Source organism: Mustela lutreola, chromosome 5, assembly GCF_030435805.1.
Source record: "Mustela lutreola isolate mMusLut2 chromosome 5, mMusLut2.pri, whole genome shotgun sequence".
NCBI classification, from domain to species: domain Eukaryota; kingdom Metazoa; phylum Chordata; class Mammalia; order Carnivora; family Mustelidae; genus Mustela; species Mustela lutreola.
Window position 1 is genome coordinate 73,185,885 of NC_081294.1, and position 20,265 is coordinate 73,206,149.

At 40.4% G+C, this 20,265-nt stretch overlaps 1 protein-coding gene across 5 annotated transcripts in view; it reads left to right on the forward strand.

The window, feature by feature from the left end:
• Positions 1 to 1,245: 1,245 nt before the first annotated feature.
• The window catches only part of DDX46 (DEAD-box helicase 46), a 72,812-nt gene continuing 53,792 nt past the window's right edge, over positions 1,246 to 20,265 (forward strand). For all 5 annotated transcript variants that reach the window (XR_009353907.1, XR_009353908.1, XR_009353909.1 and 2 more), the window contains exons 1-5: positions 1,246 to 1,440; positions 4,999 to 5,187; positions 7,634 to 7,777; positions 13,445 to 13,541; positions 16,939 to 17,104. Coding sequence is in view for 2 of the 5 variants with exons in the window: in XM_059174609.1 (XP_059030592.1) it covers positions 1,424 to 1,440; positions 4,999 to 5,187; positions 7,634 to 7,777; positions 13,445 to 13,541; positions 16,939 to 17,104 (613 nt within the window). In the remaining 3 variants the exon portion in view is untranslated. The remainder of the gene's footprint in view (positions 1,441 to 4,998; positions 5,188 to 7,633; positions 7,778 to 13,444; positions 13,542 to 16,938; positions 17,105 to 20,265) is intronic.

Genomic DNA, 20,265 nt, shown 5'->3' on the forward strand with positions numbered 1-20,265 from the left:
TAATCTTAGGAATATATTTTTAGCTTTTCCTTTTCCCCACCCTCTTAACTCCTACTCAGTCTTCACATCTCATCTCAAAGGTCACATGCTCAGGGAACCTTTCTGAACTCCTCTCCTATGCTGTAATCTCTTTTGTATTACATTTGCTTGTGTTTTTACTTATGTCTATATACCCCACTAACTTGTAAGCTCCTGGAATGTAAGACATGCCCCACACATATATCATCAATATAAATGAATGAGAGTGAATGATGTTGGTAGCATCACTCAGCTCAGGTTAAGGGGTGGGAATGCATATGGTGCCTCAATGTCCCTTGCAGGAAAGACCTTCTACTTCTTCTTCTTCTTCTTTTAAATATATATATTTTTTAATTTTAATTTTTTAAAAAATATTTTATTTTGGGGCACCTGGGTGGCTCAGTGGGTTAAGCTGCTGCCTTCGGCTCAGGTCATGATCTCAGGGTCCTGGGATTGAGTCCCGCATGGGGCTCTCTGCTCAGCAGGGAGCCTGCTTCCTCCTCTCTCTCTCTCTGCCTGCCTCTCTGCCTGCTTGTGATTTCTCTCTGTCAAATAAATAAATAAAATCTTTAAAATATATATATTTTTTATATATTTTTAATATATTCTCTACCTGCTTGTGATTTCTCTCTGTCAAATAAATAAATAAAATCTTTTAAAAATATATTTTATTTATTTATTTCACAGAGAGAGATCACAAGTAGAGAGGCAGGCAGAGAGAGAGAGAGAGAGGAGGAAGCAGGCTCCCTGCTGAGCAGAGAGCCCGATGCGGGACTCGATCCCAGGACCCTGAGATTATGACCTGAGCCGAAGGCAGCGGCTTAACCCACTGAGCTACCCAGGCACCCTTTTTAAATAATTTTTAAAAAGTATTTTATTTATTTGACAGAGACACAGCAAGAGAGGGAACACATATGCAGGAGGTTGGGGAGAGGGAGAAGCAAGCTCCCTGCAGGGCTTGATTCCAGGACCCTGGCATCATGACCTGAGCTGAAGGCAGACGCTTAACCAGCCGAGCCCCACCAGGAGCCGAAGAAAGAACTTCTTAGGGCCCGCAAAGCCAAGGCACCTTTCTCCACTGCACTAAAACGCAGACTTTCATGCACCGCAGGGAAAACCCGCCCAGGTCGCGTCTTTCGGCGCGGCAGGCGCTGTGCGGCCTCCAGCCGAGAGAGAGCGCTGTGGAGAGAGCAGCTTCCGCCCGCTTTCTCCTTCTCTTTGCCGCGGGCGCCAGCACGTCCTGTTTTCGTTGGCCGCTCTTCGATGGCCGCCGCCGCTGTAGCTGCTGCTGCTCCCCCGTAGTGCTGCTCTTCGCCTGGCTAGCTGAGGGCGACGTGACCTCCTCCTTTGTGCTGTTCTTCTGCGCGTTGTCCCGAAGGGCGCTGCTTTTCGCGCGGCCGGCAGCATGGGCCGGGAGTCACGGTGAGGCGGCGCGCCTAGCGGGTGAGCGGGCGGGCGGCTTCCTGGGACTGGGGGAAAGAGGCGGGAGTTGAGGTGGCAGCGGGACCAGGCCTGAATCCGTGCGGCCCCACGTGCGGCCAGCGCTCCCCGCGGCCACCCGGGGGGCAGGGAGACCTCGGCCGAGGAAGTGACTGTACTTGGGCCGGTGATGCTCGCAGGGTTCCCTACACTGCCATCGCCCGTTGCAGCCCCTGGAGCGGGACCACCGCTCCAGGAGGTCAGTGATTGGGTACCACATCCCGCCATTTCCACGAAGCCCTCCGTGATCCCTCCGTCAGTAGTGATCCCAGTTGAATTTCTTACCCGTTCGCGTTTGCCCCCTTTCCCTGGCGCTTATTGCTGTCTATTTTAGTACCGTATGCGTGTCTTCTATTTTTCCAAATCAGTTGAAAGGAGCTGGAGGCTAAATATTTTTACATCATATACAACATTGAACGTGACTAGGCTTTTAGTGGGCTGCAATAAATACTTGTTGTATGGAGATTTATTTCTCCGGTAGATATCATATTTCTTTGTTATGTATTTTCTGTCCTTTTAACACCTGGATTGGGAGGTCTTATTAGAATTCTGATACCTCTTCAAAACTTTAGATTGTTAAAGGGGGTTTGGGACCTTGAGGTTATTATCTTAAAGATGAATATTTGCTTTGTATTTAGCAGTGAATGAAAGATCTTTTTATCTGGGTTATAAATAATAATTAATAGTAGTTTATTGAGATACAGTTAATGTTTAGGGAAATGGACAAAGCTTAGGGTAGAACTAGATGAAATTTAGCAAATCCATAAACTGAGTACCATCACATGGATAAAGATAAAGAATGGTTGTATATTTACAGAGAATTCTTGTGCAGGTCTTTTAAATTGCTATTCATCTGGCTACCCAAAGCAGAAACCTGGAAGAGAGAGTTTATTTGATTAATTTTTCTCTCGTACTGTCTAAACCCAGTAAGATTCTACACCCCGTCTCCATTTCTGCTCTCTGACTTAATCCAGGCCCTAATCATTTAGTGTTCAGACTGCTACACTTGCCTCAAATTGATTATCTTCCTGTGATCTTTGCACTCCTAATAGGTTCCTCACACTGCAGCCACAGTGACACTTCTGAAATAAAGATTATGTCATTCCTCTCTTTCATCCCTGTTGGTTCTTACTGCTTCCAAAGATAAAGTCAGACTATTTAGCACATCCTTCAGGACCCTTCACAAGGAAGCTTCTTCCAGCTCTTTAGCCTTTTCCCCTGCCTGCATGGCTTGTGCTCTAGGTTGGTACAGAAACTTACGGAAGGCTTAGAAATGGGATGGAGCAAGGTGTTCGAGAAACAGATAAAGAGCCCAGTTTGCCTACATATCTAGGTGTCATGAAGGGTTGACGATAAGTGGTAGGAGGTAGGTTCTAAAAGGGAGTTGCGTCCAGAATGTCGGTGGATTGTAGATTTAAAGAATTTTTTTTTTTAATATTTTATTTATTTATTTGACAGAGAGAAATCACAAGTAGATGGAGAGGCAGGCAGAGAGAGAGAGAGAGGGAAGCAGGCTCCCTGCTGAGCAGAGAGCCCGATGCGGGACTCGATCCCAGGACCCTGAGATCATGACCTGAGCCGAAGGCAGCGGCTTAACCCACTGAACCACCCAGGCGCCCTAGGTTTAAAGAATTTGAGGGGCCCTTCAGTGGCTCAAGCTGTTAAGCATCTGTCTTCGGCTCAGGTCATGATCCTAGTGTCCTGGGACTGAGTCCTGCATCAGGTTCTCTGTTCAGTGGGGAGCCCGCTTCTCCATCTCCCTCTACTGTTCCCCCGTTGGTACTTTCTCTATCTCTCAAATAAATAAATAAATAAATAGATAAATAAAATCTTGAAGCTAAGAATTTGAGAGCCTTTGAAGATTTTGCCTAAGAAATGTTTGGGTGTGTTTATATAATATGGTCAGAACTCTGCTTTACAAAGATTACCACTGAAGCAACAAGTGAAACAGATTTCAGGGAACAGAGAATAGAAACAAGAAGACCAGGAGTCTTCTAAAATGCCCTAACTAGATAGCTCTGATGTGGAGTAGTGACCGTGGGAACTCTGAGGTGCTGATATAATATGAAGAGAATTACAGAGATGGAATTGGTAATACTTGGTGTTTTACTGGTTGTGTAGAAAAAGAGAAGTATTAAAGATAACATATTTTGAGACTACTGACTAGAAGTTGTGGTAATAAATGGTTTGGGGAGGCAAAGGTAATGAGTTTGGGTTTCTACACGTTGAGTTTCAGGTGCTTGGATAATGAGGGGCACTCATTCCCTAGCCATCTTATCCATGTTTGTTGCTTTAAGTACCCTTTGTACACTGATGGCTGTGGAGCCCTTCATGATTTCTAGACTGATATTTCAACTACCTACATACATCTCCATGTGAATGCCTAATATCCTGACCCCCCCCACACACATATGATTCTCCCTCAGGCTTCCCATCTTAGTAAATGGCAACTTCATCTTTCTACTAGGTCCAGCTGTGTATCTCAGAGACACCCATGGCTTCTGCCTTGCTGTCACACTTGGCATCGAGTTAATCCATAAATCAGTCCTTTCTAGTTTCAAAATACCTAGATTTTGACACTTCCTAGAAAATCCAAACTTGATATTCTCATCCCATCTACCATTCTCTTACTTGGATGATTGCTATTGCATCCTACCTCTTTTCCCTGCTTCTGCATTTGCCTTTCTTCAGTTTGTTCTCCCCTCAGCAGCCAGACTAATGCTTTAAAAATATTAGTGAGGGAAAAAGTAAGTAAGAAATAAATAAAAATATTAGTGGGGTAACACTACTGCTCTACTTAGAATCTTCTAGTAACTTCTCAACTTACTCAAAGTGAAAGAAAAACTCCTTAGAATGGCCTGTAAGGCTCTACAGAGCTCTCCATGTTTTCCTGCCCTACTATATTGCTGATCTCATCTCATGGTACTTGGTCATTTAGACCTAGCCGCATCTGCCTTCCTAGCTGTTCCTTAGACACACCAGTCAAGCTTCTTCCTCAGCGACTTTGCACTTGTGGTGCCTGTTCCCTGTAAAGTTTCTCCCCCTTGTATCTACATGGTTCCTTTGATTTTCTTCAGACCTCTGAAGTGTTTGTTTATTAGTAAGTTTTTCTCATCACCTAGTTTAAAATAGCAAACCTCCTACCTGCCACCCTTTCTCTTTCGTTTACTCTGATCAGTTTCTCTCCGTAGTACCATGTGATGTATTGTGTATTTATTTCTTTACTTGTCAGTCATTTCTTCCTTTGCCAGAATGCAAGTTGCTTGAGGCAAGTTTGGTCCGTTCTTTTTACTGTCCTTGCTTCTGTTTCAAGATAGTTTTTCCCTGTCTATGTGGACTGTAGCTGCAGGAGTCATTACTTCCCCCTAATTTTAAGAGTTGATGAACAAAAAGGCCTTTCAGTGTTTAATTTGCTAAGATCTTTTAGGAAAATGTGATTAATTAAAATATAATAGAAGTTACCTGTGTTTGCTAAACTTAATCTTGAACTTCACTTTCTAGCCACTATCGGAAGCGATCAGCATCAAGGGGGCGCTCTGGAAGTCGTTCTAGAAGTCGTTCACCCTCAGACAAAAGAAGTAAACGTGGAGATGATAGACGGTCTAGAAGCAGAGATAGAGATAGAAGGAGAGAGAGGTCTCGTAGCAGAGATAAAAGAAGATCTCGGTCAAGAGACCGGAAGCGCCTGAGGTAAGACAGTCTCCTAAAGACTCATGATAAATTGGGCCTTCTCAGCTAAATTGGGCTTGTTCAAGAGTATGACTTGGACTGAAATTTAATGGTCTTTGGTGGGCACTCTGCTCTGACCCCAGCTCATTTGATCAGGTCCAGAGGTGCTTTGCCTGGAGCAAAGAGTCTCAAAGGTAATATGTCATTAAGACTGTTCTGTTCTAATTCTGTCCCAAGAGAGCTGACAACTATGTTCAGACCAGCCACTAAAGCCAGCAGGAGAAGGAAAAGGGCAGAGCCATCTGCAAGCCCTGCTTGGTGTTTGACACTTAAAAAAAAAAAAAAAAGGTATTTTTTTAAAGCTTTATTTTAAAAAAAAATTTTTTTTTTAAATTTTATTTATTTATTTGACAGATCACAAGTAGGCAGAGAGGCAGGCAGAGAGAAAGGAGGAAGCAGGCTCCCTGCTGAGCAGAGAGCCCGATGCCGAGCTCCATCCCAGGACCCTGGGTTCATGACCTGAGCTGAAGGCAGAGACTTTAACCCACTGAGCCACCCAGGCGCCCCTAAAGCTTTTTATTTTTTTTTTTTTTATTTTTTTATTTTTTTAAAGATTTTATTTATTTATTTGTCAGAGAGAGAGTGAGTGAGAGCGAGCACGGGTAGACAGAGTGGAAGGAAGAGTCAGAGGGAGAAGCAGGCTCCCTGCAGAGCAAGGAGCCCGATGTGGGACTCGATCCCAGGACGCTGGGATCATGACCTGAGCCGAAGGCAGCTGCTTAACCAACTGAGCCACCCAGGCGTCCCTAAAGCTTTTTATTTTTAAGTAATATCTCTACAGTGTGGGGCTCAAACTTAAAACCCTGAGATCAAGAATTGTGTGCCCTACTGACTGAGCCAATCAGGGACCCTCTCAACTCCCCCTTTTTTTAATTTGTAAAGAAGATTCTATTTATTTATTTAAAACATTTTATTTTTAATTAATCTCGCATGCAACTTGGGGCTTGAACTTACAACTTTAAGATCAAGAGTTGCATACTCCACCAGCTGAGCTAGTCAAATGTCCCTTTTTGACACTCTTTAAAAAAAAAAACTATTTTGAATAAAAGGATCTCCTAATTTTTTTTTTTTTTTTTTTTTTTTTTTGATCTCCTAATTTTTATTTTACTTTTACTTGCTTACACATTCCTTGGCACCAGTCAAGCAGCTGTATATAACCTTTCTAGAGGTGGAAAACATTGTAAATAAAAATAATCTTCCCCACACCAAAAAGTTATTTGATAAGTTTCTTATTATAATAGGAAAGAAGACAAGGCTGTACAGGTGCTGTGAACTGATCATAGAAAAAACTCTTTTGCAAACATTGGAAGAAGAAATTGTGGAAGTATTACTTGGTGCTCAGGGAGGGAATACTCATCTATGAAAAAGTGGATAGTGTTGACTTAGTTTCATATTATGTGGTCCCAGGAACAGTTTCATATAATTCATTCAAGCATGTTTTTTTTTTTTTTTTAAGATTTTATTTATTTATTTGACAGACAGAGATCACAAGTAGGCAGAGAGGCAGGCAGAGAGAGATGGGGGGAGCAGGCTCCCCACTGAGCTCGATCAGTGGGGCTCAATCTCAGGACCTTGAGATCATGACCCGAGCCGTAGGCAGAGGGTTAACCTACTGAGCCACCCAGGCGCCCCCATTCAAGTATGTATTAAATGAAATTGATTTTTTAAAGATTTGGTCTTTGGCTTTTAGGATTGAAAGTAGAATCACAAGGTTTTAGAGCAAGAAGGATTTTGAGATTATCTAAGTGGAGCCTCCATATTATATAGATGAGGAAACTGTGATGCAGAGAGTTGATCTGCCCTATGTCATGTCACCGTCAGCTCTAGAATGTAAATTATCTCCTAGTCTTCATTATCTGTGTTCTTCCATAGCCCCATTGTACCCATCCTTATACTTAAGCTTTGAAATTTAGATTTTTCTACTGTAGACTGTAGATTTTAAAAGGACATTTATTATCACAGATTTGCTGTTTTTTTTCCAACAAATATCATTTTGGAATTAGTATCCTCACTTATTTTTAACCACTTCTAAGAATTGACTTTACTTGTTCCTTTTTTTTTTTTTTTTAAGATTTTATTTATTTATTTGACAGAGAGATCACAAGTAGGCAGAGAGGCAGGCAGAGAGAGAGAGAGGAGGAAGCAGGCTCCCCGCTGAGCAGAGAGCCCTATGCGGGACTCGATCCCAGGACCCCGAGATCATGACCCGAGCCGAAGGCAGCGGCTTAACCCACTGAGCCACCCAGGCGCCCTACTTGTTCCTTTTTTATCTGATTTGATGATTGTTTGAAATCTCAGCCTTTAATAATAGTAATAGTTAAGAAGCTTCTTTCAACACAGTACAGAACCGTTATCTGAAAGTAATACTACTTGGTCATAGAATGAATGAAAAGTGTCTTCCTTTCAGGCGTTCCAGAAGTAGAGAGAGAGACAGAAGTCGAGACCGAAGAAGATCTCGAAGTCGAGACAGGAGACGTTCAAGGAGTAGAAGCCGAGGCCGGCGATCCAGATCCTCCAGTCCTGGCAATAAAAGCAAGAAAGCTGAGAATAGGTAATGTTATCATTGGACTGTATCATGCAGTTTGGGAACTGACTCTTTCCTTTTCCTTCCTTTTTTCAAAGAAATCTTTATAAATAATTACTGACTAGCTCTACCATCAACTACTGGTTGAATTAAATTAAATTAAATTATTTAAATATTTTGTTGATTTATTTGTCAGAGAGAGAGAGAGAGCGTGTGAGAGAGTGCACGAGCAGGTAAAGTGGCAGGCAGAGGTGGAGAGAGAGGCAGGCTCACTGCTGAGCAAGGAGCCCGATGAGGGACTTGATCCCAGGACCCTGGGATCATGACCTGAGCTGAAGGCAGCAGCCTAACGGACTGAGCCACCTAGGCATCCCTATTTTATTTATTTTTATCTTAAAATTTTTTTTTAAATTTTAATAGTTTATGAGGCTTGTAATTCAGTTGGAAATAGTAGATTCGGTTAGTTTTAACATTCATAATACACTGTTCTCTTATTTGATACCTATTGTTAATGGTCAGGAATATATTGTATAAACATCTTTTTGGGAACTCTGTTTTTCCTTTGAAATGATGTTCTTAGCATTTCTGACACTGGTTGGCAGATAACTTCTTAACTCATGATGTGAATTGCTGAATTGCTCTTCGGGATAGGTATGAACTTTGCTTGTGTTAAATGTACATGTTTCCTTAGGATGCTAGTACCCTTCAATTTCAAGGTATATCTATTAGACATAACATGTTTACTCTTCATATTTCTCTTTTCAATGATTTGTTCTTTGGCTGTTTCTGAAGTGGTGACATAGTTGATATATGAATTTGTATTATAGTATATTACTCACATTATTCATGAGTGTTTTCCTCATGTCATTAATTTTATTTTATAAATTTTACTTTTATTTTACCAAGGTTGGTGTAGTAATGCCCATTGGGATTATTTTGAGTTAAAAGTAAAATATAAATTTGGAAAAGTGAATGAAATGTAAACATGCAGTTTATTAAATAATTATAAAGCAATATTCATGTAACCACCACCAAGGATAAGAAATAGAGCATGTTAGGACGCCTGGGTGGCTCAGTTAAATGTCTGCATTTGGCTCAGGTCATGATTCCAGGGTCCTGGGATCAAGTTCAGCATCAGGCTTCTTGCTCAGTGGGAGCCTGCTTCTCCCTTTTCCTGCTCTGCCTGCTGTTGTTCCTGTTTGTGCTCTCTCTCTGACAAATAAATAAATAAAACCTAAAAAAAAAGAAAAAGAAAAGAAATAAAACATATCAGTATCTCTAGAAGCCCTCCATGTCCTTTCTATAATTCCAGCTCTCTACTGCCCTAGATAAAACCACTCCTGACGTTTGTACTTGTAATTTCTTTGTCTTTCTTTAGAGTTTTACACTAGTGTTCACATCTGGAAAAATAATAGTTAAGACTTATGTTTTTTAACTTTACTTGAATGAGTTCCATATTCTTTTGTATCTTTGTTGATCATTGTTTGAGAGTCATCGATGTTGTTTATAACAGTAGTTCATTTTCACTTCTGAATACTATTTGGTGGTATAAGTATACCACTATTTATCTGTTCTACTGAGGTGAGTATTTGGGTTCTTTTGACTTTTTTAGGGTATTTTGAGCATTTTTATGTATGTGTCTTAGTATACATGTGCTTGAGTTTCACCAGGGTGTGTACCTAGGAGTGAAATTATATGGTTATAGAATAAACATAGCTTTATTGTTTTTTTTAAAGATTTGTTTATTTGAGGGAGAGAGTGAGTACAAGGCATGCGAGTAGGGGGAGGGCAGAGAGAGAGAATCTGCATTCGATGCCCTGGTGAGTGTGGAGCCCAGCATGGCGTGATCACAAACCTGAAATCTTGACCAGAGCTGAAGTCAAGAGTTGACTCAGTCAACTAACTGAGCAACCCACCCACCACAGTGTAGCTTCATTTTTATTGAGTAATCCCAAATGCTTTCCAGAGGAGGTATGCTGATTGTATTCCGATGAGCAGTATCATTGTATTGCTCCATACTCTTCCCAGTATTTGGTAGTCAGTCCTATTAAGTTTTGTTAATTGGTTAGACATACTAGTATTGTTGTGGCTTTAATCTGTATTTGTCATGACCAGTGAGGTTGAACTTCATATGTTCTTTGGTCATTTGGATTTCTTCTTTTCTGAAATATGTTAAAATCTTTTGCTTATTTTTCTGTTGAGTTGTTTTTTTAAAAATTGACTTGTAGGAGGTTTTGTTGTTTTTTTTAAATACGCTTGCTGGTTGTTGATTGTCGTTTATATGAATGGCACATATATTCTTTTACTCTGTGGCTTGTCTTTTTACTCTGTTATGATACTTTTGATGACTAGAGATTTAATGAAAAAACATTTCTTTTTTTTTTTTTTTTTTAAGATTTTTATTTATTTATTTGACGGAGATCACAAGCAGGCAGAGAGGCAGGCAGAGAGAGAGAGAGGAGGGAGCAGGCTCCCTGCTTGAGCAGAGAGCCCCATGCAGGGCTCCAACCCAGGACCCTGAGATCATGACCTGAGCTGAAGGCAGAGGCTTTAACACACTGAGCCACTCAGGCGCCCTGAAAAAACATTTCTTAATTCATGTTATGTATTGAGAAGAACATAGATATTAAAACCTGAAAAAGACAGTATGAGAAAAGATAACTATAGGCTTTATTTAATCTAAACATAAAGACTATTATACTGAATCAAAAAACATGTAAAGAAAAAATTATGAACTATGTGGATTTATTCCAGGAATGGAAGGTTGGTTTAACATAAGAAAATCAGTCTGTGTAGGGGCACCTGGGTGGCTCAGTCAATTGAGTGTCTACCGTTAGCCCAAGTCATGATCCTAAGGTCCTGGGATTTGAGCCCTGTGGCAGGCTCCCTGCTTAGCAAGGGGATTTGCTTCTTTCCCCCTCTGCTCCTCCCCCTGCTTGTGCTGTCTCTCAAATGAATAAATAAAATCTTCTAAAAAAAAAAAAAAAGGAGAGAGGGTGCTTGGGTGTCTCAGTTGGTTAAGTGACTGCCTTCAGCTCAGGTCGTGATCCTGGAGTCCCAGGATTGAGTTCTGCATGGGGTTCCCTGTTCAGCGGGGAGTCTTCTTCTCTCTCTGACTCTCCCCTCTTTCATGCTCTATCTCTTGCAAATAAATAAACAAAATCTTTAAAAAAAAAATAAAGAAGAGAGTAAAATCAGTCAGTTTAATTCTTTATATTAATAAGATTCAAGGAGAAAAGTCATGGTTATCTAAGTAGATTTAGAGTAAAGCATTTTATTAGCTTCAAAACATATTCATATTAAAAATGCCTAGCATTTAGAAAAGTATTTCACAAACTGATTGTAAAATTAGAAATGCAAGGGCATAAACTGTCTTAAAGAACAAGATAGGAGGGCTTGCTTTACCAGATATTGAAACTTGTCATAAAGTTGTCCAAATTAAGTGTGGTTTTGGTGTAGAGACAAATAGATCAGTGGAACCACGTAAAGAGCCCAGAAGAAGATCCCATGTATATGGTCACTTAACAAATGACAGTGGTAACAGTGTAATTAGTGGGAAAAAGTTCTTTTAGTAAGTAGTACTTGGGTTGGTGTGAATGCCTGGGTGGCTGTCGGTTAGATGTCAGACACTTTTTTTTTTTTTTTTTAAGATTTTATTTATTTGACAGAGAGAGAGTACAAGTAGGCAGAAAGGCAGGCAGAGGGAAAAGGGGAAGCAGGCTATCTGCTGAGCAGAGAGCCTGATGCAGGGCTTGACCAGAACCCCGAGACCATGACCTGAGCCAAAGGCAGAGGCTTAAGGTTCTGAGCCACCCAGGCACCCCAAACATCAGACTCTTGATCAGCTCAGGTCTTGATCTCAGGATTGTGAGTTCAAGCTTAGTGTGGAGCCTGCATCAAAAAAATAAAAAATAAAAATAAGTGCTACTAGGGTCATTTGCTACCATATAATGAAATAGGACGACCTCTATCATTCTGTACATAAAAGCAGATAAAAGACCAAATCGATGGCATAATAGTAAACTTTTTAGAAGTTTATACTAGAGAAAATATTTTTTTAATAATTTTTTTTTGAAGATTTTATTTATTTGACAGATAGAGATCACAAGTAGGCAGAGAGACAGACAGAGAGAGAGGAGGAAGCAGGCTCCCTGCTGAGAAGAGAGCCTGATGTGGGGCTCGATCCCAGGACCCTGGGATCATGACCTGAGCTGAAGGCAGAGGCTTTAACCCACTGAGCCACCCAGGTACCCCTAGAGAAAATATTCTTTACCTTTGGATATCTTCATCAAATCTGGAAGGTTTAAAAAGCACCAGTTTCTTTAAAAGGAGAAAAAGAAGACTGAATTGATTCCATTCAAATTAAGTATTTTTTTTTTTTTTAAAGATTTTTTATTTATTATTTATTTGACAGAGAGAGAAATCACAAGTAGGCAGAGAGTCAGGCAGAGAGAGAGAGAAGCAGGCTTCCGCTGAGCAAAGAGCCCGATGCGGGGCTCGATCCCAGGAAACTGAGATCATGACCTGAGCCGAAGGCAGTGGCCTAATCCACTGAGCCACCCAGGCGCCCCCAAATTAAGTATTTTTTTTTAAGGCTTTTATTTACTCAGTTTGAGAGAGAGAGCAAACGATCATGACCAAGGGGAGGGGTACAGGGGAGAGGTAGATGCAGACTCCCCACTGAGCAGGGACCCCTCGATCCCAGGATGCTGAGATCATGACCTGATCCGAAGGGAGATGCTTAACCAACTGAGCCAGCGAGGCGGCCCAAGAAATTTTTTTTACTTACAAGATACCAAACATAGGGGTGAAATGCAAGGCCTGTTGGGGTTTTAAATGTTTTTTTTTGTTTTTTTTTTTAAAGATTTTATTTATTTATTTGTCAGAGATAGAGGGAGAGAGAGAGAGAGAGCACAGGCAGACAGAGAGGCAGGCAGAGGCAGAGGGAGAAGCAGGCTCCCTGCCGAGCAAGGAGCCCGATGTGGGACTCGATCCCAGGACGCTGGGATCATGACCTGAGCCGAAGGCAGCTGCTTAACCCACTGAGCCACCCAGGCGTCCCTAAATGTTATTTTTTACTTTTTAATTTTTTTAAAAATTTTTTTACGATTTTACTTATTTGAGAGAGAGAGGGAGAGTGTATAGGGAGAGCGAGAGGGAGAAGCAGACTTTGTGCTGATCAGAGAGTCAGATGTAGGACTTAATCCCTGGCGGCTGTGATCATAACCTGAGCCAAAGGCAGATGCTTAACCGACTAAGCAACCGAAGCCCCTTAAACATTATTAATTTTTATTTATTTTTTTTTTAAAGATTTTATTTATTTGACAGAGAGAGAGAAATCACAAGTAGGCAGAGAGGCAGGCAGAGAGAGAGGGATGCAAGCCCCCTGCTGAGCAGAGAGCCGGATACAGGACTCGATCCCAGGACTCTGGGATCTTGACCTGAGCTGAAGGCAGGGGCTTAACCCACTGAGCAACCCAGGCGCCCCGAGAGAAAGAATCTTAAGCAGCCTCCAGCCTCAGCACAGAGCCTGAGGTGGGGCTCGATCCCATGACTCTGAGATCACAACCTGAGCCAAAGTCAGAGTTAGACACTTAGCTGACTGAGCCATCCAGGCGCCCCCTTTAAATGTATTTTAGATGTGAATGTTTCCAAGCACAAATAAATGATGTTTCTTCTTCTCTTTTTTCATAGGTCTAGGTCCAAAGAGAAAACAGATAGTGGGGAAAGTTCTAAAGAGAAGAAAAAAGACAAAGATGACAAGGAAGATGAAAAAGAAAAAGATGCTGGCGTATGTTTACTAACTAAATAATTGTATTATATTATCATATTTGTTTCTGTGATCACAAACTGTTGGGGATTTTTATTGCTATATCTTTAATTATATTTGTTTCTTTTTAAGTAGGCTCCATATCCAACATGGGGCTTGAGCTCACAACCCTGAGATCAAGGGCCCCATGCTGTACTGACTGAGCCAGCTAGGTCCTCTATATATTTTATTTTTATTTTATTAATTTATTTTTAAGGACTTCATTTTTTTTTTTTTGAGAAAGAGTAAAGAGAGCACAAGCAGGGGGAACAGCAGAGGGAGAGGGAGAAGCAGACTCTGTTGAGCAGGGAGGTTGATCGGGCTTGATCCCATGACATTGGGATTATGACCTGAGCTAATGGCAGATGCTTAACCAGCTGAGCCACCCAGGCATCCCTATTTTCATTTTTAAATGATAGTATGTAAAAAACAAAAACCAAAAAAGAGATAAAGTAAAAACTGTCCCTATTAGAGGAGTCATTTCTCAAAAATACTGCATTATCTATATACATGATCTGTTTTTACTTAACAAAAGGTGATTATGCTATGTGTGCTATTCGGTACCTTGCTTTTGTTCCTTATTTTATTTATTTTTATTTTTATTTTTTTTAAATTTTTATTTATTTATTTTTTTTTATTTACTTGACAGAGATCACAAGTAGGCAGAGAGGCAGGCAGAGAGAGAGGAAGGAAAGCAGGCTCCTGCTGAACAAAGAGCCCGATGCGGGGCTCGATCCCAGAACCCTGGGATCATAACCCGAGCCGAAAGCAGAGGCTTAACCCACTGAGCCACCCAGGCACCCCTCCTTATTTTATTTATTTATTTATTTTTAATTACGTAATCTCTACTCCTGATGTGGGTTTCAAACTCAGCCCCCAGATCACGAGTTGCAGGTTCCACTGACTGAGCCAGCCAGGTGCCCTGCTTTTGTTCATTTTTAAATTGTTCAATTTTAAATTTTAAATTTTTAAATCTATTTTTTCAGTATATAATGTCTGAAGAAGAATACACAGCAGTATATCCAACGTTCAACTTAAATAGTGTGCCTTGTTGTTTTCTTTTGTTATATATTGGAGATCTTCTGTAACTGCATATATAGATATAGCTCATTGTTTTCAATGCCTGCATGGGGTTCTGTTGAAACAAAGTAAGGAAATCACCTTTGATGGATATTTAGGTTATTTTCAGTCTTCATTATGAACAGTGGTATGTGAATGTAGGGTAAATTGGTATCAATGAAATGGCTTTGTCAGTGGGTATATGTATTTAACATTTTTTTTTTTTTAATTTTTTTTTTTTTTAAGATTTTATTTATTTATTTGACAGAGAGAAATCACAAGTAGATGGAGAGGGAGGCAGAGAGAGAGAGAGGGAAGTAGGCTCTCCGCTGAGCAGAGAGCCCGATGCGGGACTCGATCCCAGGACTCTGAGATCATGACCCGAGCCGAAGGCAGCGGCTTAACCCACTGAGCCACCCAGGCGCCCCTGTATTTAACATTTTGACAGATAGGATCAAAATGCCCTCTAAAAGAGTGGTATACTTTTTTTTTTCCTTAAAGTTTATATATTTAAGTAATCTCTTCACCCAGGGTGGATCTATACTCCTCTCATGACCCTAATATTAAAAGTCGCATGTTCTTATGAGTGAGCCAGCCAGGTGCCCTAAGTTTTGTTTTTGTTTTAATTATTATTATTATTTTTTAAGATTTTATTTATTTGACAGATATTTGTCAGATTATTTGACAGATATTTATTTATTTGACAGATATTTTATTTATTTGACAGAGAGAGAGACATACACAGTAAGAGAAGGAACAGAAGCAGGGAGAATGGGAGAGGGAGAAGCAGGCTTCCTGCTGAGGAGGGAGCCCGATGGGCTCAATTCCAGGACCCTGGGATCATGACCGGAGCCAAAGGCAGATGCTTAATGACTGAGCCACCCACGTGCCCCTTTAATTAAGTTTTTAACTTTAATTCCAGGGTATTTAACATCCAGTGTTATATTAGTTTCAGGTCACCATTAAAATTTTGTAGTATTTTCTTTGACTGTTTTTTGATGTAGTATTTCCATATCTATAATGATAACATATGTAGATTTTTTTTTAAGATTTTATTTATTCGTGAGAAAAAAAGAGCACAAGCTGAGGGAGGGGCAGATGGAGAGGGGCAAGCAGACTCCCCACTGATCAGAAAGCCCACAGCAGAGCTCAATCCCACTATCCTAAGATCATGACCTGAGCCAAAGTCAGACCCACCCAGACACCCCAGCATATGTCAGTTTTTTATTTTTACGATGTTTAATCACTGAGTTCCTGCTTAGGGCTATGAAAATGGTTTGCTTTCTCCTTTTCAGAGTATTATTTATTTATTTAATTATTTAAAGATTTTATTTATTTATCTGATGGACAGAGATCACAAGTAGGCAGAGGCAGGCGGGGGTGGGGGAAGCAGGCTCCCAGCGAAGCAGAGAGCCCGATGTGGGGCTCAATCCCAGGACCCTGGGATCACGACCTGAGCTGAAGGCAGAAGCTTTAACCCACTGAGCCAACCACGCGCCTCTCTTTTTCAGAGTATTATTAATCATCTTGATAAAGTCTTTGGAATGGCTGTTTTTAGGAAACTTAGACCTAAAGACCAAAAGACCAAAACTTTTTAATCATGTTGATAAATAGCTTTCACTTACTCACTAGTTTTTTTTTTTTAAGATTTTATTTATTTATTTGAGAGACAGAGATCACAAGTAGGCAGAGAGGCAGGCAGAGAGAGAGGAAGGGAAGTAGGCTCCCCACTGAGCAGAGAGCCTGATTTGGGGCTTGATCCCAGGACCCTGGGATCACGACCTGAGCGGGAGGCAGAGGCTTTAACATACTGAGCCACCCAGGTGCCCCGCTTACTCACTGATTTGTAATAGAAAATTTCTTTTTCATGGAGGCAGTCTTTGAGGTGTGTAGAGGATTTAAACTTGAGAATAACTAGTAAGTGGGGAATTATGCTTATTAATTCATCTAGTTTCTCATTTTAGGAAAAAAGTGGATTCATGTTTACATCTTGCCTGAAATTAAAATGAGATTAATCATGTTTGAAGTCTGCTTTCTTAGTTGAAGATGATTTTTTTGTTTGCTGGTATATTCGTAGATATATTTAAAAGATGTGTCCCTGCAATTGTATCGCTTTGGGAGCTATTATAAATAAAGCTGCTATAAACACTCAAAAACAAACAAACAAAAAGATGACTGATCTCAATCTGGTGTAAATTGAGTTTGTATATACAGCTGTTTTTCATTTTCCTCTTTATATAATTTGAGAGTTTATATGGAATATTACTGGAATAAAGTTGTTAATCTTTCTTTCCTTCTGTATCTCTCATTCCCCCCCAAGAACTTTGATCAGAATAAGCTGGAAGAAGAAATGAGAAAGCGAAAAGAAAGAGTAGAAAAATGGCGAGAAGAGCAACGTAAAAAGGCCATGGAAAACATAGGAGAACTGAAAAAAGAAATTGAAGAGATGAAACAAGGGAAAAAATGGAGCTTAGAAGATGATGATGGTATATTCATTTGTTAGATAGTCTATGTAATAATTCACGTGACATATTCTAGAAATACGAGTAATATTTCATGCTGGGAATTTTTAGGCCATTTTTTACTGTGGAAAATACAGCATTTTAACTTTTTTTTTTTTTTTTATAAGATTTTATTAAAGCATGATCAGGGGTGAGTTGCGGAGGGAGAGGGAGAAGCAGAGTCCCCACTGAGCAGGGAGCCCCATGTGGGGCTCAGTCCTGACCTGAGCCAAAGGTCGATGCTTAACTGACTGAGCCACCCAGGTGCCCCAACCATTTTTTTAATATTTCCTTTTTTTTTTTTTTGTTTAAAGATTTTATCTATTTATTTGCCACAGAGAGAAAGAGATCACAAGTAGGCAGAGAGGCAGGCAGAGAGAGAGGGGGGGAAGCAGGCTCCGTGCCGAGCAGAGAGCCTGATGTGGGACTCGGATCCCAGGATCCTGAGATCATGACCCAAGCCAAAGGCAGAGGCTTAACCCAGTGAGCCACCCATATATCTTATATATGAGATACAATCTCATATATTAAAGGCACCCCTTTAATATATTTTTTAAAGATTTATTTATTTGAGAGAGCTAGAGCACGAGTGCACATGAATTGGGGGAGAAGCCAAGAGAGGGAGAGCAAATCTGAAGCAGATTCAGCATGAGGCTGGACTCAGGGCTTGATCCCACAACCACGAAAGCATGATCTGAACTGAAATCCAGAGTTAGTTGCTTAACCAACAGAGCCACCCAGGCACCCTGATAATATTTTTTAAAGATCTATCCATTTGAGAGAGAGAATGATCAGGGGGAGTGGCAGAGGGATAGAGAATCCTCAAGCAGGCTCTCTGCTGAGTGTGGAGCCTGATGCAGGCTTGATCCCAGGACCCTGAGATCATGACCTGACCTGTAACCAAGTGTCAGATGCTTAACCCACTTACCTATCCAGAGCCCTCATTTTAACCATTATTAAGTGTATAGGTCTGTGGCATTAAATAAATTCATGGTATTCATCACCCATCACTACTATCCATTTCTAGAACTTTTTCATCATTCCAAACAAAGTCTACCCAATATGGATTTCTTTTTCTTTCTTTTTTTTAATATTTTATTTATTTACTTGTCAGAGAGCATGTGTGCACAAGGAGGGGAAGCTGCAGGCAGAAGGTTAAGCAGGCTCCCCACCCGGCAAGGAGCCCAGAGTGGGACTCGAACCCAGAACCCTGGGATCATGACCTGAGCCAAAGGCAGCCACTTAACTGACTCAGCCACCCAGGCATCCCCAGATTTCTTTTTCTTTTATTCTATTCTATTCTTTTTTCTTTCTTCCTTCCTTCTTTATTTCTTCCTTTCTTTTTTTTATTTTTAAAAACTTTTAAGTAGCTGTGACACCCAGTGTAAGACTTGAAGCCACAACTCTGAGATCAAGAGTCTCATGTTTCACTGACTGAACTAGCCAGGTGTCCCCTGTACCCAGTAAAAATTACCTATCTTTCCCTCAATTCTTTTTTTTTTTTTTTTTTTTAAGGTATGTATTTATTTATTTATTTATTTATTTATTTATTTGACAGAGAGAGAGAGATCACAAGTAGGCAGAGAGAGAGAGAGGAAGGGAAGCAGGCTTCCTGCTGAGCAGAGAGCCCGATGTGGGACTCGATCCCAAGACCCTGAGATCATGACCTGAGCCAAAGGCAGCGGCTTAACCCACTGAGCCACCCAGGCGCCCCTTTCCCTCAATTCTACTATCAATTTGCCTATTCTGGGTACCTTATATAATTTTAGTCAGAGAATCTTTTTGTCCTTTTGCATCTGGGCTTATTTCACTCAGCATAATGTCGTCAAGGTTCTTCCATGTTGTAGCTTGTATCAGAAGTTCATTCCTTTTTTATGGCTGAATAGGAGTCCATTTTGTTTATAATACTACATTGTATTTATCTATTTGTCTGTTGGATATGTGGGTTTTTTCACCTTTTGACTGTTGTGAATAATACTGCTATGAATAATGTGGGAAATATCTCTTTCTTCTTCTGGTTCTTTTGGATATATACCTAGAAGTAGAATTGCTGAATTCGTATTGAGATACTAAATCTCTCTTATAATATTTATGTTAATATGTGAATTGTAGTATAGTCTTCAATAAGGATTACTGATTTTACTTTAGACTGGAAAGTTGGGTTCTTATGGGCATAGTCAGTAAATAGCTCTTTCATTATTATATGTTAGTAATGAAGATAAATTAAGAGGATGTTTTCAGGTCACTCCTGATTTTTCATAATTTAGGAGGGAAATATTTTCCTTCCATATCTGTTTTTGACCTTGATGTTTTAGTGAAGTAGATGAGTATGAAATTTTATAGAAAAGTGGACTTTTGCTCCGTTTTTTTTGTGTGTGTGTGAAAATTCAGTGATTTTTGTGTGTGTAAGTTTCATAAAATGCTTTACTTTAAAAAAATTTTTTTAAATATTTTATTTATTTATTTGACAGATCACAAGCAGGCAGAAGAGAGGCAGGCAGAGAGAGAGGAGGAAGTAGGCTCCCTGCTGAGCAGAGATCCCAATGTGGGGCTTCATCCCAGGACACTGGGATCATGACCTGAGCCAAAGGCAGAGAGGCTTTAACCCACTGAGCCACCCAAGTGCCCCTCACAGAATGCTTTAAATAGATGAAAGAATTATATCTTTACGGGGAAATGATGTCTTAGTTATATGAAAAAAAAAGTTAGGTTGTCTTGATTTTAAAATGCTTGTTTTTCCTCTGAAAATAATTTTTCCGGTACACCTGGGTGGCTCAGTTGGTTAAGCATCTGCCTTTGGCTTAGGTCATGATCCCAAGGTCCTGGAATGGAGCCCTGCATTGGGTTCTCTGCTCAAATCCTGTTTCTCCTTCTGCCTGCTGCTCCCCCTGCTTGTGCTCTTTTCTGTCAAAGAAATAAGAGCTTTTAAAAAATAAAATATAAAAAGTAATTGAAAGAAAAGAAACCATCTATCATTAGGAATTTTTAGCCCTACTTCTTTTCAGTTTACCTTATATATTAATATTACTACTTAAAACTAATACATGCTTGATCTGGAAACATAAGTGTGCATAGTTGCACTGCAATGTACCTGGGTTGATTGGAAGGAAGGGCATTTAGGCAGGGAGGGAATGGGTAATGGTGTG